We start from the raw sequence: 21,316 nt of genomic DNA, 5'->3' as shown, positions 1-21,316 counted from the left end.
AGGCACCTGGGGGTGCTGGTCTGCAATAGGCTCAGCATGAGTCAGCCATGTGCCCTGGCAGCCGAGAGGGCAAACTGCATCCTGGGGTGCATCAAACACAGCACAGCCAGCGCTCAAAAGAGGTGATTATCCTGCTGCATCCAGTGTCGATGCAGCTTCACCTGGAGTGCTGCCTGCAGTTCTAGGCGCCAACACTTAGAAAGGGTGTGGAGGTACCAGAATGTATCCAGAGGACAGCAACAAAGCTGGTGGGAGGGCTGGAAGACATGCCCTGTGAGGACTCCGGGTGTGTCTAGTTTGGAGAGGAGGAGGCCGAGAAGTGACTTCATTGCTCTCTGCAGCTTCCTGAGGAAGGGGAGAGGGAGGTACTGGTCCTGGGACAGTGACAGGACGCATGGGAATGCTTCAAAGCCGCATCAGGGGAGGTTCTGGCTTGACCTTCAGAAGCATTTCTTTACCATGAGAGCGGTCAAACACTGCAACAGGCTCCCTAGAATGGTGGTCGATGCCCCACGCCTGTCAGTGCCTCAGAAAGTCTTTTAGACAATGCCCTTAATAATACGCTTTAACTTTTGGTCAGCCCTGGAGTGATCAGGCAATTGGACTAGATGTTTGTGGTAGGCCCTGTCCAACTAGAACTACTGTATTCTACTCTATTCCATCCTCACCTGGTCTGGTCTGGCCTCTCCTCTTCTAATCCTATCCTATCCTATCCTATCCTATCCTATCCTATCCTATCCTATCCTATCCTAAACAAATGTTTGTGAAATCTGCTGAACCAAATGAAACCAGGAAGTCAAAACCTCTGGAAGCTGTTGCACTTTGGGAAACCTTTGCTGTATTTCCCACTGGCAATGCTTTCCCTTGCAGGACTTCAGCAAGCACCCCTTCACACACTTGTGACACTTGGGCTCTCCACTGTGGCCCCTCATTTCTTGGAAACCTCCCGGCTTGGGGATCCCACAACCTCTCTGGACAACCCAGTCCAGTGCTTCATTTTTCTCACAGGGAGTTTGGTTTTGATTCCTTATATCCAGCCTGAACCTCTCTTGTTTCAGGAGCTGCCATTATCTCTCACCCTCCCACCACGCAGTGCTGGGCAAAGCCCATTCCCATTGCCTGGATGCCTAAGCCATAGGGACCAGGATGTGCTGTGAGGGGCCCCGATGCCTTCTCTCCTCCATGCTGAACCATCTCCTGCCCCACACACCCTCGGTGTCTGCCATGAAACACCAATTCTTAGCACTAGATGATATGGGGGTAAGGAGTGGGCCTTGGTGCTGCGGTAAGCCCAGACACGTGGGATTGGATGGATGTTGTGACATCGCCGAAAAATGGACTGTGACGCCCCCAAGCAATGCGTTCTGAAACCCCAAGCGATGGGTTCTGTTGTCGCCAAGGAATGGATTGAGATGTGTCCAAGTGGTGGACTATGATGTCACCTAGGGATGGATTGTGACCAGACATCCCCCACTGCTTATAACTGGGCGCCGAGTCTCCCAGCCAGCTGATGCTCATGCTACCAGCTGAGCGACTTCGCGAGGCTTGGTGTGTTGAGCAGCGCTTTGGTGCTGGAGTTGTGCTCTGGGAGTTGCAACTTGCAGCTCCCAGTGCTCGGCTCCAGAGCTATTGAAGGATTTTGGCCGGCCCTGCCAGGCTCAGGCAGCCGGGACACCCCGGAGTTGAGCTTGCAGCAGCACAGGTGAGCTGGGCAGGGACACCTCACCCTGGGGAGATGGGAGGGTTTCCTTCTTGAAGGACCTGGGCGTTTCTTCCCTCCTTCCCAACCCAGCCAATGACTGTGGCCTCTCTTCTCTTCCTAGCACAACACCCGCTGCTGCAGCGCCGGAGAGAGGGAGCAGCTCAACATCACCAGCTCCCGCAGCCCAACCGCAGCCTGTGGAGAGCGTGGCCATGGAGCTGGAGGATCGCTGTCCCATCTGCCTGGGCAGCTGGGAGGAGGCCAGCTATGTGACACCATGCCTCCACCAGTTTTGTTACGAGTGCATCCTGCGGTGGGCTGAGACCAAGCCCGAGTGCCCCCTCTGCAAGAGGAGGATCCAATCCATCTTGCACTCGGTGCGGGCTGATGATGACTACGTAGAGCACGTCATCACACCATCCGTAGCATCATCAGCCGTTGTCCACCGGGCGAGGAGAGCTGCCAGGTACCCAGCCGCCCATGACTTCCGACAGCAGGCTGCAGAAGTGGTGCCAACGGGTCCCGTGGTCGGCTTCTGGACCCCAAACTGGCTGAGTTCTCTAGAGGACCAGCCAGTGCTCTTCCAGACCTTGCAGTCCTGGTACCAGCGTGATCTGGAGGAGATGTTTGGCACCGCGCTGTTTGGCAGCAGAGAGACCGACCGCCGCCTGGACCGGCAGGACGCCCATGCTGCCAGGGTGCAGGAGGGCACCCAAGAAGGGCATCTCACCCCCGGCCCAGCGACCTCCAGCAGCCCGGCAAGATCCACCATGGATGAGCCTCCCAGCACCTCATCTGCTGCCGTTGGTGGAGGCTGCAGCAGCCAGCCGTCTGCTCCCAGTGCCACCCCTGTGGAGCAACAAGAGCCCCAGCAGCAGGCAGAGGAGGCCGCGCCCGGGCCCTCCACTCCCAGCCGGGGCAGGGAGCGCTCCACTGGGAGGCGACGGCGAGCCCCAAAAAGGAAGACCAGCAGCCACAAGGCCCCTCCAGCCAAGAAGAGGCCACCACCACGTGTGTGAGCCTGGAGGGTGCACTGGGGGACAGCCGAACCAGGAGCGGGCCATCATCTGGGCCATCACAGCAGCTGCCCAGCTCCAGCCATGCCTCTGGGAATGATTCAGAGCTGCATCAGGGAGGTTCAGATTCGACATGCAAGAGCATTTCGTCACCAACGGGGTGGTCAAACACCGGAACAGGCATCCTGGAGAAGTGGTCGATGCCTCCCCCCTGTCAGTGCCCTAAAAAGAGGCATCTGGACAACGCCCTTCGCAACATCCTTTAGCTGTTGGGCAGCACTGGAGCGGTCATGCAGCTGGACTCAATGATCATTGGAGGCCCCTGCCAACTGGAAATACACCATTCTACCACCTTTCGTTACTATCAAATCAACATCGTTTGGTTTTCTCCAATTACTTTATTTTTCACTATCATAAACATCTGATGAAAGAAGCTAAAAATCTTTTTCAATGTACTTATTCTTACAGAAAATTCAAAAAAAATAAACAATTCCTTCCACCCCCATACAATGCCAGTGAGCTATGTATGTTGTCTGGTATTGTCTCTTGACCAATATAGTTTTTCTTACCTAAGTATTTTTGACACTTTTTGTTTCACATTTTTAAAGCCTGTCAGTGCCTTCAGGAGAGGCATCTGGACAATTTCCTTCATAACAGGCTTTAACTGTTGGACATCCCTAAAGTGGTCAAGCCTTTGGACTAGATGATCGCTGTAGGTCCCTGTCAACTGGAACTACGCTGTTCTGTTCTATTCCATTCCTTTACCACTTACTCACTGTTTTGCTATCTGCAACTCCTCTACTGGTGTTAGATGAAAAAATCCGTGTTTTTTCAAGGTAAATTTGCAAAACTCAGTCAGATAAGGGTTTCTATATGCAGGTCAGCCTGCTGAGACTGTCCCACTGAACTAAAATGACCGACTTCCCAACGTGAAGGAAAGCTTGGTGAGGTGGGGTAAATGCGCTCTCTGGTCTGCAAATTGAACTGTTAGAAAAACTTAGCGGGAGAGGGGGAGTATGTGTGTGCACACACACACGCAAAAATTAATTTTCTGTGATATATCAAGTACTGTGTGTGTCCCACCTAAAGTAATCCTTTGCCTCTTCTGTGTTCTCACATTGAACAAAATGAGAAATAAGGCACTTTAGATTGACCTGTCTTGTTCAACACCTTTGTCAGTGACATGGACAGTGTGACTGATGTGCCCTCAGCAAGTTTGCCGATGACACCAAGCTGTGTGGTTCGGTTGATACGCTGCAGGGAAGGGATGCCATCCAGAGGGACCTTGACACGCTTGTGAGGTGGGCCAATGCCAACCTCATGAAGTTTAACCAAGCCAAGCGCAAGGTCCTACATCTGGGTCGGGGCAATCCCAGGTAAAACTACAGGTTGGGTGGAGAAGTGATTCAGAGCAGCCCTGCGGAGAAGGACTTGGGGGTGTTGGTTGATGAGAAGCTTAACATGAGCTGGCTTCAGTGTGCGCTTGCAGCCTAGAAAGCCAACCGTATCCGGGGCTGCATCAAAAGAAGCGTGACCAGCAGGTTGAAGGAGGTGATCCTGCCCCTCTGCTCTGCTCTCGTGAGACCTCACTTGGAGTATTGTGTACAGTTCTGGTGTCCTCAAAATATAAAGGACATGGACCTGTTGGAGCAAGTCCAGAGGAGGGCCACAAGGATGATAAGAGGGCTGGAGCACCTCCTGTATGAAGACAGGCTGAGGAAGTTGGGGCTGTTCAGCCTGGAGAAGAGAAGGCTGCGTGGAGATCTCACAGCAGCCTTCCAGTATCTGAAGGGAGCCTATAAGGATGCTGGGGAGGGACTCTACGTTAGGGACTGTAGTGGTAGGACAAGGAGTAATGGCTTCAAACTTAAACAGGGGAAGTTTAGGTTAGGTATACGGAAGAAGTTCTTTACAGTGAGGGTGGTGAGGCACTGGAACAGGTTGCCCAAGGAAGCTGTGAATGCTCCATCCCTGGCGGTGTTCAAGGCCAGGTTGGACAGAGCCTTGGGCAATGGTTCAGTGTGCGGTGTCCCTGCCCATGGCAGGGGGGTTGGAACTACATGATCTTAAGGTCCTTTCCAACCCAACCCATTCTATGATTCTATGATTCTATGACCTGAGAGTACGAGAGAGGCTACTAATCAGGCATGCTCCTTGTGACTTTTATTTTTAGAGTAGTATTACCTTAAATACTTCAGATTTTAGACTTCACGAAGCAGTATCAATTTAAAAGAGCAGATTTCCTTACTACATTTTCTTTCTCCTTTTTTAAAAACAATGCCTTCCATCACTCAATGTCATTTAGTTTTCAATTGAAATGTTCAAATTTTATCAGTTTGGACCATCTGTTTCACCTTTTCTCAAGTACACTAAATTAACTGCATTTATAGTTTGTTTGGCATTTTCAAACTGAAATGAAGAACAAATAATACAAAAGCAGGAAAAAACTAACCATAAAGCCATAAAAATTGAAAGGATGATCTATGATGTGGTGTTACAACATTATCGCATTTTGTTATATTACTTACTTTTCACTAGTTTTCCTTTATCTCTGTGCTTAACTACGACATTCATCCTTTCCTAGTACACACTTAGAGACTATTCAGCATCCTAAGGAACTCTAATTAAACTCAGCGTAGCATCAAATGCTGACAGGAAGTCTCAGGGACATATAACTGTCCTTTTGTAGGGCATACAATAAATACTTTGAAAGCCATTTAAGCTACTGAATGAAGGAAAGAAGGGAAGGAAGGGAGGGAACAAGTAAAATCAAAACAAACTAAATATCGCTGGTTATATCAGGGATGTCCAACAGCTGCAGTAGCTACTTGCCAAAAGGTCAAGGGCCATTACTACTATACGTATCAATTTACATATATCCTTAAATGGATTAACAATTGTGTTATTTCATTTGCAACTTGTCTAGTAGTTTAATACAATTTTTTTCTCTGAGCTGCCCAAGCCTAAGCACCTGCTCCTGATCTGGAATTTGCTGGAAAAGGGCACATTGTGGTCACAAACTTACAAGTCAGAACTGTATCAGGCTCTTTGCCATACACTCACATCTTAAAGTTGCACCTTACAGCTTGCCTGATATGATAGTCTGCTGGCCATCAAAAACCTAACCACTGCTCTGCTGAGGAAGAAGGCAGCTCTCCCAGCATACAGGCTGTAGTGAAATTCTCCCCTATGGAAACCATCAATTTCCTTTAATATCCATCTACAAGCTAAATTTCTAAATTTTGGAAAACAGAACTCATAGGAAAGAAAGTGCTGTGTGCTTTGGTGTACTGCCTGCTGTAACCCCACATATAAATGCGAAATGGTAAGCATTACATTCATCACACTGCTTGATCCAACCCATTTAGAAGTTTCTTGATAGTACTGCTTATCACAAGTGGGAAGGTGTTTTTTCACATTTAACCTTAAGTTAGCTTAACTGTAAGATTAGACAGAAGTGTAATTAATCGCTTTTTCTTAAGGTATTTGGAAACCTTGCTAAACAGCAGCAAGTCCCATAGGGCTGCTTTCTTGTCTTTACGACCAGGCTCTCTCAGTAAAGCAGTGCAAAGTAGCTGCATTACACCGTAAGTCGCAGGGGCATTCGACTTATACAGTAGCACAAAGAAAGTAAAGCTTTCCTGAAAGTTTATTTTTAATCATTTTTGCATGTGTTTGGCTTCCCTTTGGTTTTTGGGCTTTCTGAATAATATAGATTAGTGAGCATAACAAACAGAAACCAATTATTATCCTTTTTTCTACATCTCCTGTCAGCTTCTTTCCTTTGTTCTCCCTTTCTCTGAAGGAAAAGAAAAAACTACCACTTGCAATAGTTTTCCCAGGTAACACACTGCAGGCACCCAGACGTTTGTGTCTACTTCAAAATGCAGTGCATATTAGTTTAAATATTCATCTGGCTTTTAAAAGTAGTCAATTTTTAAGCACATTGAATTTCTACTTCTATCACTAAACACAAAAATGCATTAGATCATCCATCATTTATTTACTAGTGATTAGAAAAAATTTAGGTGGAAGTTTAAAGCTGAAGAAATAATGTAGCGTGGGAAGACGCCATGATCTGTTGTTGTGCAAAGCAACCAAACCCAATACTTCCACTGCTCTTTAATTCTGCCTTGAATTACACATAGTCTGGGGGTTTAATGAGAAAAATTGTAATTTTTTAAATACAAAAGTACGATTCAGATAAAAATTCCACAGATTCCATTACAAGACAGAGGGTGAGCTTCCTCTGAATGTACCCTACCATGCTGGACAGACCAGAGTATAATTTTCACTTACTTATTTGTGACATGATATACTTATGAGCCCTACTAAGATGCATCCTACACAGCTAGGGTAAAAACAATCACTGTACCAAAAAATTGCTCTCTAAAGTAGGTAATAGAGAAAAGAGCATGTAAAATGGTTTAGTGCAGCCTTGGTTTCAGTTCCCTCCTTTCTCTACAAATATCCTGTCAAAGGACATTTAAACCAACGGACCCAGAAGCAGATCTGAGATTGTGGATCAAAATTCCCTGAAAGGAGCCCCAACCCCACACCAGGGTGAAACACAGCTCCCTCCCCATTCAACCTTGAAAGAAAAAAGGAAACTGACACACAGGGGCTAGGAGGGAATTGTAACATGTTCCAGCCAGATCCCCAGATTGGATTGTCAGAGAGCCAGGAAATCTGCCAAGGCAAACACATGCTGTTTAATGTAGACCAGCCCGAGATAATCTGTGCCTCGGTTCCTCACTTGTAAAATAGCAATAACATTCCATGCTTTATGGGGAGAGAACGTACCCTAAACATTTTGAAACAATCTGATCCCATAATAGGGGAAGGCGAAAAATTCCCAAGACTGACCATCTCCATTTGATGAACAAAACATGGAGAAACAAAGGTTAAACAACTTGCTGCAATCACACATGGAGACAGGAGCACAGGAAGAAATTGAATCCAGACCTCTAAAATTATGGTCCGGTGTTTTAATCACAAAATCCTTCTTCTTCCTTGATTAAAACAGGAAAACAGAACACAAAGTATGTGCTTATTCTGTAATTTCAGCATGTTACCACAAATATCTTAGAAAAATATGTATACTTCAAATATGGTCATCTCAGCGAAGTGTATATTTTGTTGAGACAAAAGTCGTGCACGTCATTCTGGAGAAGGCTGATCACTGAACACCTGGTCCTCGTGGGCCTGAATAAACTCTGTAACTTCTGAGTTGAAGCAACCTTGTATCAGTTATATAAACATCTGTTTACGTGAATTTTAAGATAATCTTGTACAATTTACGAGATTAAAAGTGTTGTTATCAGTGGCTGAACTGCAATGAGACTAAAGAGTATTCATCACACCACCTGAGGACAGGACGAAGATACAAGTGGTGCTGCTGTTTGACCATAAGTACTCTTCCTTTTTAACGTGATGTTGAGTACCTTTGGTTTGCCAGACAGATCCAGTTTACAAAACTGTTTCCCCCCACAGATACTGTCTTTTACCTGGAAGACCCCAGCCTTGGGCAAGAAAGTGAAGTGCTCTGGTGAGCTACTCCTTTCCAGCCTCTTTCCCAAGGCTCTATATACCTTTTCTCATATTTATGTGAAGATTTGTCATGATGAAAATATACTTGCCCCCATCATAAAGCTGTGTAAGTATCTGTCACATCATGCACAAGGTGCCCCCTTTGGGGTCACAGAACAGATGTGTTTTGGCTATGTGATAAAAGCTATGAGAGATGCAAACCCGTAGAGAATAAACTGCCCACCCTAAAATCAGGTTCCTCACCAGAGTTTTAACTCAGGCATATTACTGTTTTCCAAAGACATTCTGTTTCCCATTGTTTGAAAGAACTGTTATTTTCTCAACTACAATTGCTTCATCCCTTTTCGTCAATGGACTGAATTTTAACATTTTTACTATTGTCCCAAACCACCTGAAGAAAATAAGGCATGAGAGCACGCAAATTTATTCTGAATGATTAATACCTCAAAAATGTCTCCCCAAAGTAATGGCAATTTCTACATGACGATGGGTTTTTTTCCCACCTATTTCTCCTTCTAAGAGTCCAGCCTGTATAGGCATCTCTGACTGCAACCTCAAAACATATTTTAGTCAGAGTTTGATAAAACAGGGACTTCTCAAAGTTTCTTAGAAAGTGAAGTTCCCCTGCACAGGGCTCTGGAAGGTTCACCTCCTGGCATCCTAAGCAGACTACAGAAAGCTCATGTGGGGAAAAGTGCAGTAGTGGCAACAACATAGCCAGTTCTGCACATCTGTGCTTGGCAAGGGCTGAGTTTATAGCTGCTGCTTTCTGCCTGTACTCTATTGTGCCTTCCTCACTTCTGCAAAAGCCTCATCAGATTTTCCAGAAGCCCTCAGAAACAACAAACTGTCAGATATCTTCTATCCCAAGCTCCTTTCAAGGTGGCACCACTATAGTCACAGCCTTAATGAGAAATCTAAATGACTTCAAACCAGGAATTTGCCCAATGGGTAAAATTCAATTTAATTGTTCAAAAGAAACATACATTAGACTAGAGAACACACAGTCTATTAAAATAACATTATCTAGTACGAGGAACACCTCTAAAGAGGAAGACAACTATTTCTGCCCACCTCTGCTTGACTCCAAGAGATTAACGCCTGCTGCTTAATTTTCAATCATGCCAAAAAAATATTCTCTGGTGTTTCCTACCCATTTATAGAATCATAGAATAGTTACGGTTGGAAACGACCTTAAGTTCACCTAGTTTCAATCCCCCTGCCATTTATTTTATTTCCACACACTCATACCTTTCTGAACAGATAGCATGTTTCTCTTTAGAAGGTGAAAAGCTAATAATAATAATGAAACAAAAGATAATAGCATTGTGCAGAGAGAGAAATGACTTAACCTGCTGGCTTGTTCTCTAGTAGAAAAATCCTCTAATAGCACAGGTTTTGGACAGCAAAGGCTGGTCAGATACTAGTTTTCTGACTGTATTTTGATTTTATTTCCTTTGTAAATAAATTCGTACTAGCTATTAACACATTCAATAATTCTTATACTTTTGATTAATAATTTGTATGGATTCTATATTCCCATTTCTACAGAAAAATATGTACAAATTTTTACAAGTACAGACCTTCACAGAAAATAAAGACCTCTTCACCCTCTCAAAAGAATCTACACCAGTTTAAGACTATGTATTTGCTTGAAAATTTTTACTTTTAGATTTTTATGGCAATGTCTCAACTGCACTACCTGAAGGTCAGGGCCCTTTTTTGCACTGGCAAGTCTGACTGCATAATGCACACTTGATCTCTGACAATCTTTAATTGTAGACTATTTCTAGAAATCTGCAGCAGAACACATGGACTCCATAAAAATACCTTGCTAGATGGTGTCTATATAGGTAATGGTTTTTATCCCTTAATAATTCATTAGGTACAGTTTTAAACCAAGTTACAATGGTTTTAGGTTTCAGCACTTCCACTGAAGTGTGTCTTTTTGGAAGCGTTAATGCCAGGAGAAACAGTTCTCGGGTGGCTCAACGCAAAACTGTGCTGTGCAGCCAGCAAACAGAAAGAGCCCTTTGTTCCATGTGGGCTTCTTCCAAGCACTTAGGTATTCCTTTTGTCTTTTTCTCCTTTCCTCTTCTCTGGCTTACAAATTGACCTGCACAATGTTGTCAAAACATTCAGGTAAAAAAGTCATAATCAGTTTCTGAAAAGTAAAACATAATATTGTCAAATTATTTTATTTGAAGACTAGGTAGTGGGCATGGAGCAGAAAAACATGGGAACAATTGTAAGGCATAAGAAGAGAAAGAAAAGAAAGGCAGTATCAAAAAGAAGCATAGGAACATTGGACAGATGGACAAGACGTTACTAAGTAGGAAAGTTAAAAAAATTGAAACAGGATCAGGCATGCAATAAGGCAAAGATCTGTAATCCCTGAAAGTTCCTGGACTTCATGTGATAAGTCCCTCACGACTTTGCACTAGACCTTTGACCTGAGTTTGTTTTTCTCGAGTTTCAGCTTCCTCTTTAATATGCTGGATATTGAAAATTACAAAAAAGTAAAAATAAATAAATGAATAAATAAATAAAAAAGAATCTATTAGCGGTGTACTCTTCACCTTTTAATGGCAGGCCCAAAACAATGATGGTACACTACCGCTTTCAGGTCTACCACTACCATCACTGGTACAAGACCAATTTAGAGGTGTCATAATCCAAATGACAGGATTTTTTTAGTTGTTGTTCTTTCTTTCTTTCTTTGTTTTAACTTATAGTTCAAAACCAACAAAGGTTGAACAGTCAAGGCAAAATCTAGGCAAAATCTGAATGGAAGATGGCTCAGGAACCTTAATTCACTTCCGCTTTGCGGGGGGGGGGGGACGACACATGTAATTAAGAAATATGTGTCACACGGTAAATTTTTTTCACTTTATCAGTTGTGATTTATGTTGATAGTTGTGAAATAAGTTAATGCTTAGTGAAGGAGAAGAATTTGTGAAATGCTAGGGAAACCAAAAGAAATCAGATTATCTATTTGCTCAATTAAAAAAAAGTAAATAAATGTAAAATTTTGTTCCCAGTTTTTCACATTGTACTCGGACCTTACTACAGATTCAGTTGCATTTCAGAATTGTTCTCTGAACTTCAGTTCAGTACTTCGTTATGCATATTTCAGTTTGCTGTCTCTTGTACCAGTCTTTGCCTTCTTCTCTCATAAAAGATCAGTCAGCTTCCTGGTATCTTGCTGGTTTTCTCTTTTGCAGAACAGGTGCATAACAGTTTTCCAAAGTGCTGTAAGATCTGAACTAGGATTTCAGTGGTTATAAAAATTATTTCCTTTTTTTTTTTTGTACTATGTCATGAACAGCTGTTTTTAATCTCTAATACTTAGCAGTCAATTTTAAGAAAAAGAAGAAAACTTGTTAAATCCCTATAATGTTAAAATCCTTTAAAATCATTTCACTTTCTGCGCATATAAAACACAAGAATGTGTAACGTGGCAGTATTCTTATATATGTAAGATGACTGACTGAGGTACATGCAAGATGGATGGATTAGTTGTCAGGCCACTGCAACTATTCAAACTGTTTCCACTCAAGGTGTTGGGAGTTCAGAGATCATAGAATCATAGAATGGCTCAGGTTTGAACAGAACTTAAGATCATCTATTTCCAACTCCCCTGCCATGAGCAGGAATGCCTCACACTAGACCGTACCACCCAAGGCTCTGTCCAACCTGGCCTTGAACACTGAATCACAAACGCTCATCGATAATGTACTTCTGAAAAGCATCCACATGTCTTTACAAATTTGCTTTTACTCTTATTTTTAATTAGTCCATCACCAACACTAACTTTATGCCATTAACACGTCAAAAGGACTCAGACTGCATTCTTTACTACATTGATCAATCAACTGCAAAATTGTTTCAAGAAATCATACAATACACAGTATTTAAATTAAAGCTAACACATAAAGCAACGATGATGAAACATAACTGATCTATTTTCATTGTTATGACTGGGTCATCAAGTGAGCCCAGGCAGATAACAAAAATCACCAAATCACTACAAAAGTCAAACGACAATACAAACAAAGGTTTTACCTAGCTATTGAAAGACAGGATTCTAGTCTTGTTTCATCTGATTTTTCAAGTTATAATAATATAATAGGGGTTAATTTACAGTCGCAGCAACCTAAGCATTTTACCCATTCATTTTTAACCACTCTTCCAGCCCATACTTGCCCTGTAAACAATTACTGTTGAAACATCATGACTTTGTGGTATTTTGCTTGTCCAAAATATGAAATAAGCAAGCAGAAGTTGCTCAAGAAAATTTGATCAAACCAAACCCCACCATAATACGTTATCCCTGGTTTTTTCTGAAAAAGCTTTGTCCATTCTGTGACTTTCCAAGCAAATTAGATATTTTTATCAATCGCACTGTGTTTGCAGGCAGTGTTTATACTGAGTTTATGAACTAAATTCTTACAGAACAAAACTGTCCAACTGCATTAAGTAATTTTCTAAAAAGTACTTACTGAAGATTGTGATTTGGACTGTTTGTTGGACCTGTAAACATAAAACAAACAAACATTGCTGGCAACTTTGGCTCAAGGACAACAGCATAAAAAAAGTCAACAGCAATCTAAAGAAAACTGTCTCTTTAAGGAAGATTTGTCTTAAGATTCAAACAAAACCCTCTGTGTTCCTGCACATAATTATATATTGCCGTTTTCAAAGCCACAAATAAAAATCACATGAATCTTCTGTCTGCTCAGGCAGCAACTTGAGTGAACTTAATTTTTGTTGGAAAATATCCCCCACCATAAAAAACCAGGCTGTTAAAAAGACAATGTGTTATCTTGACGCATCACTTACCTCCTAATAAGCGCCACCTGAGCCTTGCTATCAGAGCTTATGGTATGACAAGGGCATGCTCTTCACCTTTGCTACAGCAGGAACAAGGTCCAATACCCAGAACTTAACGAATCACTACAAACTAAACTGTGGAGTTTACTATTTTCATCACAAAATTAAAAAGAAATTTTAAGAAAGAATCTCTAGAATTATTTTCCCCATTGCTTCAGAAGCAACCTAAATAAAAGCTTGCTTTTCAGGCTGGATGATTAAGTCTTCAAAATGCAATATAAGTACTTCTTGAAAAGAGAGGTGTACCTTCAGCTGCCAAAGGGCAGAATTTGAGACCAGGCTTCACGTAGCAGTACAGACATGATATTTCACAACGATGGGCCCAGCACGATGAACATCACACAGAAAACTGCTTCTCCTTTTTCTCTCCCCCCCTCCTTTTTTTTTCCACAGACTGAGTTCAGCAGTCCAGGCAATGAAATGTTACCTTTTTGTACTTTATTCTGGCACTCCTTTAAAATTTTTTCTTCACTACGTATTTACAGACCTTTCCATCTGTATTTACTTTCTTTTATTACCAGTAAGTGGGTATCAAGTTCAACCAAGAAGTTTTGCACTGGGGGAGAGGCCCCAGGCAATGGATTTATTTATTTCCTTTCGTGTTGAGAATTCTTCTTAAAACACCAAATTCACTTCTCCTTACGCTATTGTGAAAACTAATACCTAGTCTATAAAGCAGACTGAGTAATCATAAAAGTAGGAACTCACCGAGCCTTACAAACAACACTCCTGTTGCAGTTATTGTCTTCATCCCATTCGAAGCCACGCACTGGTAGTATCCTGTGTCTGTAGTATCCAGATCTTGGATTCTCAGACGTGAACCATAATCTGTTTTTCTGATGATGATCCGTCTTGGCTCCTGAACCACTGGAGCATCGTTTTTCAGCCATCTGACATTCGGAGATGGATTTCCAGCTACCTTGCAGTGGAGGATTGCTGTTTGCCCCTGGACTACAGTGATATTGTTTACTGGTTCCAAAAACGTCAGGAAGTAACCTAAGAGTGTAAAAGGTCAGAAAAGATCAAACTTCACTTGGGTTGCAATACAAGACTGCCCAAAGGCACATTTTTAAGAGAGGTTCTTGGAAACGGTTTCAGTTTTCTTTCAAGCATACTGTCCAAAAAATGCAACTCACTGTCCTAGGGACACTATAGCATCACACTCCAATTTGTCTTTCTTGATTGATTTCATCTCTGTCTGCAGATAGTTATGCAGATTAGAAGGTCAAGCATAAATTAATACTCTTATAAACATAACTCCCTTTGTGGATACCTATTCTGAAGCAATAATGCCCTTTTCTGGTTAGTATTTACATCTCTTGTAAAACAGTACTATAACAGAAAGCTACACCATTATTACATAAAAGAGTAATCCCAATTGCAACCATATTAGAATAACATTATAATTTTCCCACTTCATCTTCTTAGATGGTCATATATTTTTCTTAAAAATAAATGTAACTGCAAAAGTTACTTTTAAATATTGACTTGCCAGATACTCATCTGTCAGGAAAATCTGAAGATGCACCTAATTTGGATAGGTTTATGTTTCAATTCAATTTTAAACATGATAAGTCTCACATTCATAGAATCATATGATTCTATGAATCATATGATTCATAGTTGGGTTGGAAGGGACCTAAAAGATCATCTAGTTCCAAAACCCCTAGACCAAGACCACCTTTCACTAGACCAAGTCAATTTAAAGGAAGGATATCTCAATTGCAGAAGTAACCTGTGATACGGAGGGCACTTTCAAATTGATTATAGGCTGCCATTTTTTCACATGAAGTCCTAAAATAGTACTAAATTGGACAAAGAAAGGTCTGTGTGGATATTGAGTAATTAGGTGTCATGGGTTTAGTTTTATAAATGGTTAAACTAAAAGCACTAGATTGGTGATCTCAAGTGATTAAAAAAGGAAATAACTGATTGAAGAACACTGTAAAAACCTGGCAGTCAAATCTTCTGTAGGTTATTATTTTTAAATTTGATTTGGTGTTAGGAGTCCTGCAACTGACACACATCACACACCGAAAGCATGAAAGCATATAATTCCACTGAAATAATAATGCGGTTGTCAAAACAAGTAAGAAAAGTATCTAGCTGTCATGCTCCTCATATGTTTGTTTTGATGTATTTATACTACCTATACATACAACATCAAGAATACTTCGTATTATATTATATTTTTATGTCAGCTAGATCCAAATATCAAATCACTTTGATGGATGCTCATATGTGCCATTTCCTATTGGTTAGATTATTTTACAGTTCTGTAATTAGGAAATAGTGTATTACTGTGCAGGAATCTAATACCAGTAATGCAATGGTCAATATTCACAGTCTGATTGCTGAAATACCTGCAGAAAATTGATGCTCTGCTTTGGTTTACATTTGACATCACCATAAGAATATAATGAAATTGCAAAGCCAGATTTTGCTGGAAAACTGGTAAGAATGTTGTTCTCTACCACTGCCCCTTCAAAAGAAATCCTACTATAATGAATAATATGAAAATACAATGTAGGCAATTTAGTAAATTTAGTGTGTCACTAAATAGAAAATGAAGTAAACCTAAATACACATGATCTCTACATGACACTGCAAATTTACAAGTAAATTATTTTGTCATTCTTTTTTCTTACAAAATAATAAATTATTCTGTATGGAATTCTACATTAGTTTTCTCTATAGTTAGCCCACAAATCTTTAGTAGACTTTAAAACATTCTGACAGAACACAAAAAATTTCTTCTCAAACATCTGATAAAAAAGGGAGAAAAGGTACAAGAATGCTTTCTGCAATGTCATGCCACAACAGTATCATTTGCTGTGGTTTCCAGTTACATTTCATAGCTGATGAATTAGAATTTCTACAACGACATTCTGCCAAGGAACAGATAAAGAGCAAATTACCTTGTTGGTATACGAAATAGAAGCAATAGATTAAAACTACTACTTAAAGCCAACATTTTGCACATATAAGCATTTCTAGCAGTAAAAAAGAAAGGATGAGTAATCCTACCACAAGTTAGAAAAGGAATTTCCATGACTATTTCACTCTTAGCTTATTATTTAGGAAGTACCACCACTCATCTTGCTACTTTTTCATAATCTATACGTAGTTTATTCTCATCAGCACCCTCAAGGTGGAGTATACAGTGACAAATGAAGTTTGCATTTATCTGGAATATTTTCAAAAAAGAGTTGTCATACTCAATAATACCACTTGAGTCAGAAGACTCACTTTATGAAAAGAGGGGAAAAATCAGAAAAGCTGAAAAATTCTTCCAATTCTAGCAAAACAAATTCTTCTACTATTAGCAGAACAACTAGGGCACTGAGGAAGTGCAAGGACATCATGTCATGGTAATTGGTGACGAGCTGTTGTGTGAAAGAGGAGAGGAGCTGTAATGTGGGGCCATGGAAGTACCAACTCATGGAATAGTTCTGGCAAGATACAGATTGAATGTGTGGCCTGCAAGATGGGCAGGAAATTGGCTCACAGGCCACACTCAGAGGGTGGTGATCAACAGTTTTTACTCAGGCTGGCAGCCTGTCACACATGGAGTCCTCCAGGGGTGCATACTGGGCCCCACACTGTTCAGCATCTTCACAAATTACTTGGAAGATGAGACTGAAAGCACTGTCACAGCAAGTTTGTTGATGAGACTAAACTGGGTGATGATGGGGGCAGAAGGAAGAACATCTTAGAAAGTGACTTGGACAGGCTGAAAAAGGGGCAAGCTTCACAGAGTTTAACATAGATTTTAACAGAGATATGTCTAAAGTCCTGCACCTGGGTGAGACTAAACAGCTCCATATAGGCTAGGCTGAAGAGCAACCTTGCTGAAAGGGAGCTGGGGATCCTTGTGAACAAGCAGGTCAACACGAGTCAACAGACTGGTGCTGTGGCAACAAAGGCTAATCGGATCCTGCACTGTGCCCATGGGGCATTACTAGCAGACACAGAGACATGATCATCTCAATCTACTTAGTGCTTGTCAAGCCACACCTAGAGTATTGTGTTCGGTTCTGGCCCCCAAAATTAAAACAACACTGGAGAGTGCCAAAGGAGGGCAACGAAGATCACCAAAAGGCTGGAGAACCTGCCCTGTGACAAAAGACTTGAAGGAGTTAGGTCTTTTCTCCCTGGAGAAGGCTCGGGGGTAACCTCATCACAGTTTTCTTGTACTTAAAACGTGTCTACAAAGAGGATGGAGACTCCCACTCCACATGGAGAAGACAAGAGGCAGTGTGTATCAGTTGCATCAGGAGAGGTTTCATCTCAATAGAAGAAAGAAAGTTTCTACAGTAAGAACAACCACTCACTGGAAAACAATCTCCCCAAACATGTGGTGGAGTCCCCATCACTGGACGTTTTCAAGATGTGACTGGGCAGGGTGCCAGATGATCTTGTCTAGGCTCCCCAAAAAACATTGGAACAGATGATCTTTTGAGGTCCCTTCCAATGTGAGATGTTTTGTGGTTCTATAGGTCTATGGTTCAGCTATCGTGGGGGCAGCCTGAATGTGCTCACACAAGGGAGGCAAAAGAGACACTTTTAAGGTCTTTTTTTGGGAAGAATTTGGGCCACTTCCAGAATGGAGCCAGCTCAGCGGTACAACCATCTGTCTAAGAAATGTTCCTGATTCCTATGAAGAGAAAGAGGCAGAGAAGATCCTTTCTTTAAAAGTGGGGCTAATTCAAGTGCTGTAAGTTGGCAGCAAGGGAGTGTGGTTTTTCTACTTCTTTGATTCACTTTTTGTTCTTAACACAGAAGTATATGAAAGGTCTACACTGCTCTTATGCTACTGGTCAGCTTTTGTGCTACTGGTCAACTTACAGCTTGCTTAAACACTTACCAGTATTTCACTTTTCCTTACATAAAATGAGCTGAGTTGAGTCTTCACTTCAGGTTAATCATGGATATTACATGAAAATAAATTTGGATGAAAACAGATACTAAATTTACTTATTAGGACCAACATACATTATTAACTCAAGATTAAATCCATGTTAAACGTTTCTGTTTTGCCAAGTAAATCAGACTTACTGTAGAAAGCAATTTGGTTCATAGCTTTTAAGCAATCCAAAATATTTCATATAAATTTATGAATTACATCCTATTAATTACTACAACAAAACTATTACCACCATAAGCAATGCCAAAGATTTCTGGATGACTTCAGGCCCAGTGTGATTAGATACACTTCCCCTGAAGTTAGTGTAACTGAATCCATTTCCTGCAGGTCAGCATTGGCTTTAGTTCATTATTTCTCCTGCTAATTTTATAGGCATTTTCTGCAGTGTTTTATATTACCCTGTTATTAAAAATCAAGTAATGAATATTTTAACCTAACAAACTTCAGAGCACTTCTGTTTTCTTCAAAGTTCTGCAGAGCAGCTTAGGAGTAGTAGGGCAACTCACTGCCTGTCCACTGCCACTGTCCATACCCTGAAGTGCATACTCTCTATTTGCTAGTTTCATTTCCTCTGTGAGAAATTATGCTGAAGTCTGATATTTATATACTTACTGAATCTGAAGTAATTGTATGACAGAGTGGGAAGAAATATGTTGTGCTGCTCTGTTATTTAGCGTCCACTTCAGATAACCCATAATTGCAAATCTTTCAAACAAAGTGGAAAATTTAACCAACCATGTGCTTAAGAATGCTTTCCTTATTTAATTTCTGTGGTGATAATAAGCAGTTACTTTTTGTGGTGTACGTCACAACACAAACATTGTGTGGATGACAGTTTGATGCAATGGTCTGGGGAAAAACAAACTGTTTCCCAGGATGAACTGGGACCTCAACAATGTGCAAAGCAAATTTCTTCCAATGTAGTTCTCTTTCTCTCTTAATAAATATTCATTTGGATCAGGTATGGAAAAAACCCTAAATGTGAAGGCACTAGAACTTGTGTTTAACTTGTGTTGTATATTTTGTGTTAAGCATCAGTCAGCTGGAATTTTTTAAAACTTGAACAGATTTTTTCATCTGTTTTAATACTGACATATCTTTAAAACAAATAAAAAATCCTCCCTATAAAATATTTTGGACTTGCTATGTACAAATAGCATTACTAAACTTGTAAATATAATACAATAAACTAAACTTGTAAATGTCATATAATAAAAATCTATATACATTAAAATGTCATATAATAAGTATTTCATTTGGAATATGAATATCAAATATAATATTTTAAAAATCTAAATGTAATGGCCAGCAATCTTCTGTGTTACACAAATACAATTATTATATACTATTTTCTATACTCTGGCTTGGTTCCAAGGGTCATTGAAATGAAGGAAAATGCTTCCTCTGCTTTCAGTGGTCTTCGGTTTGGCTTGAGTACTTCAAAGGGAAAAGCTATCTGGTGGATATTTCTTGATTTGCTGTAGGCAAAGACAGTCTAAATTAAATTTCGCTTTTATTATGTTTTCTAACATACCGTACAAGCAATATTTATATTTATTTTCCTTGGAGAGAGTAAAAACTGTTCTGTCAAGTAGCTATGACAAGATAATGCAACTTAATCTATATATTATGTTATCTTATCATACTTTGTGTACCCTATGAATAAACTAGCTTACGGAAATGACTGACACGAATTTTGGCAAAACTCTTTCATATTTTGCAATGCCTTTGTTAGGTTGCCAGTACTTCATATTTTTGAGTTGAATAAATTTGGCATATCAAACAGAATCCCACAACAAATCAAAATAAAGATGACAGGTCTATTGTGCATGTTTTGGCAAGAATATAAAAATAAACTTTTCTCTTATGTGTCAAATCATTGTCAAGATATGTACAAGAATAGATACTAAGCTAAAAACACAAAAGGTGCAACTATCACTGAGATCTCACATGCATATTTTATATATATATATTTTTTTTTTTAGGGTTTTTTAGGGTGTTTGTTTTTGGTTTTGCTTTTTTTTTTTTAGTTTTATTTGCATTATTCTGGCACTTAGATGTTCAAGTTATTGGCTCAAACCATATGTGCTATTCTTGGCATAAACACAATATAAAATGATTGCTCTGCTTATGTTATTTTAAGTTCTTAGCTGTGATTTTGAAGTTCGTTCTATAAAATATTTTAAGCCACTTTAGTTACTTTAGATCAAGTTAATTCTGGCTTAGCTGTTTTCAATTAGAGTTTTGATTTCTATTCAACAACAATATTTTGTTGTTGTTGCTCCTTTTTTGTGATATGATTTTTAAAATACGTATACATTCATAATTACCAAACCAGCTTTGTGCTGGCCTCCATGTCATTTATGAACACTGAAGTCTTATGATATGGGAAAATTATACTCAATTTTTTTTTCAAATGGGGAAACTAGAGCAAGGGGAGTTTAAGTGACTTCTCAAATTCACACATAAACTAAGAGGCAATATGTGTGATACTATACTGAGTTTCACATCTTTCTGTGTTCCTGAAATAATGAGGACATGAGATAGTAATTCGTTTTTGTGGAAGAGTTGATTCCCTTTTTTTTCTGCATTGTGCAAGGGAAACAAACACTGAATGGAATGTCCAGTTTCTGAGAAAAAGAAACAATTTTGAGTCATAAATTGTTAGATACTTGAAGATACAACAATCTTCTTAGAACAAGTAGTAATAATTACATATGCATCTTATAACTTTTTGGGAATTTTGTGATTTGTTTAAAAATCTATGTGGGATTTTTCTTTCCCCCCTCAGTCCCTTCCTTCTTCTTTTTTCCTCCCTCCCCACCCTTTTTAATTTTTTTCTTCAAGTAACTCTTAGTTCATTTTGTTAGATATAAATAAAAGAACATGGCCTCTCTCACAACTATGACAACCTTCTGTAATGGTGTTTTAACACTTTTATAACCTTATTTCCAATAGAAAAGATTTTTAGGGAAAATATTTTCAGCAATTACTGTACTGATATTCCCATTAGAAGCAAATTCATAATTTCCTGGAATAAGACATATTTTTTTGCTTAGGGGGCATACTTTAGCTTATAGAATGACTGATTATTAACAAGGAATGGCCTGAAGAAGACAACACTGTTCCCAAATTTACTGTGTTATGAATACAGTAATGAAGTATAAAGAATTGTCAGATAATCTATGGAGAGCATCAAAAAGTTACAGAGTGATCTGGGCTTATAAA

General features: G+C 40.2%; 1 protein-coding gene across 1 annotated transcript in view; it reads right to left on the bottom strand.

Annotated features, from left to right (window-relative positions):
• ROR2 (receptor tyrosine kinase like orphan receptor 2) overlaps positions 1-21,316 on the bottom strand; it is a 153,043-nt gene that overhangs the window by 23,758 nt on the left and 107,969 nt on the right. The window contains exons 3-4 of the mRNA XM_030470589.1: positions 13,870-14,157; positions 12,771-12,801 (exon numbers count right to left, since the gene is read on the bottom strand). Coding sequence (XP_030326449.1) covers positions 12,771-12,801; positions 13,870-14,157 — 319 coding nt within the window. The remainder of the gene's footprint in view (positions 1-12,770; positions 12,802-13,869; positions 14,158-21,316) is intronic.

Source organism: Strigops habroptila, chromosome Z, assembly GCF_004027225.2.
Source record: "Strigops habroptila isolate Jane chromosome Z, bStrHab1.2.pri, whole genome shotgun sequence".
NCBI lineage: Eukaryota > Metazoa > Chordata > Aves > Psittaciformes > Psittacidae > Strigops > Strigops habroptila.
Note: the sequence above shows the minus strand (reverse complement) of the source record. Positions and strands in the feature narration are given on the sequence as shown.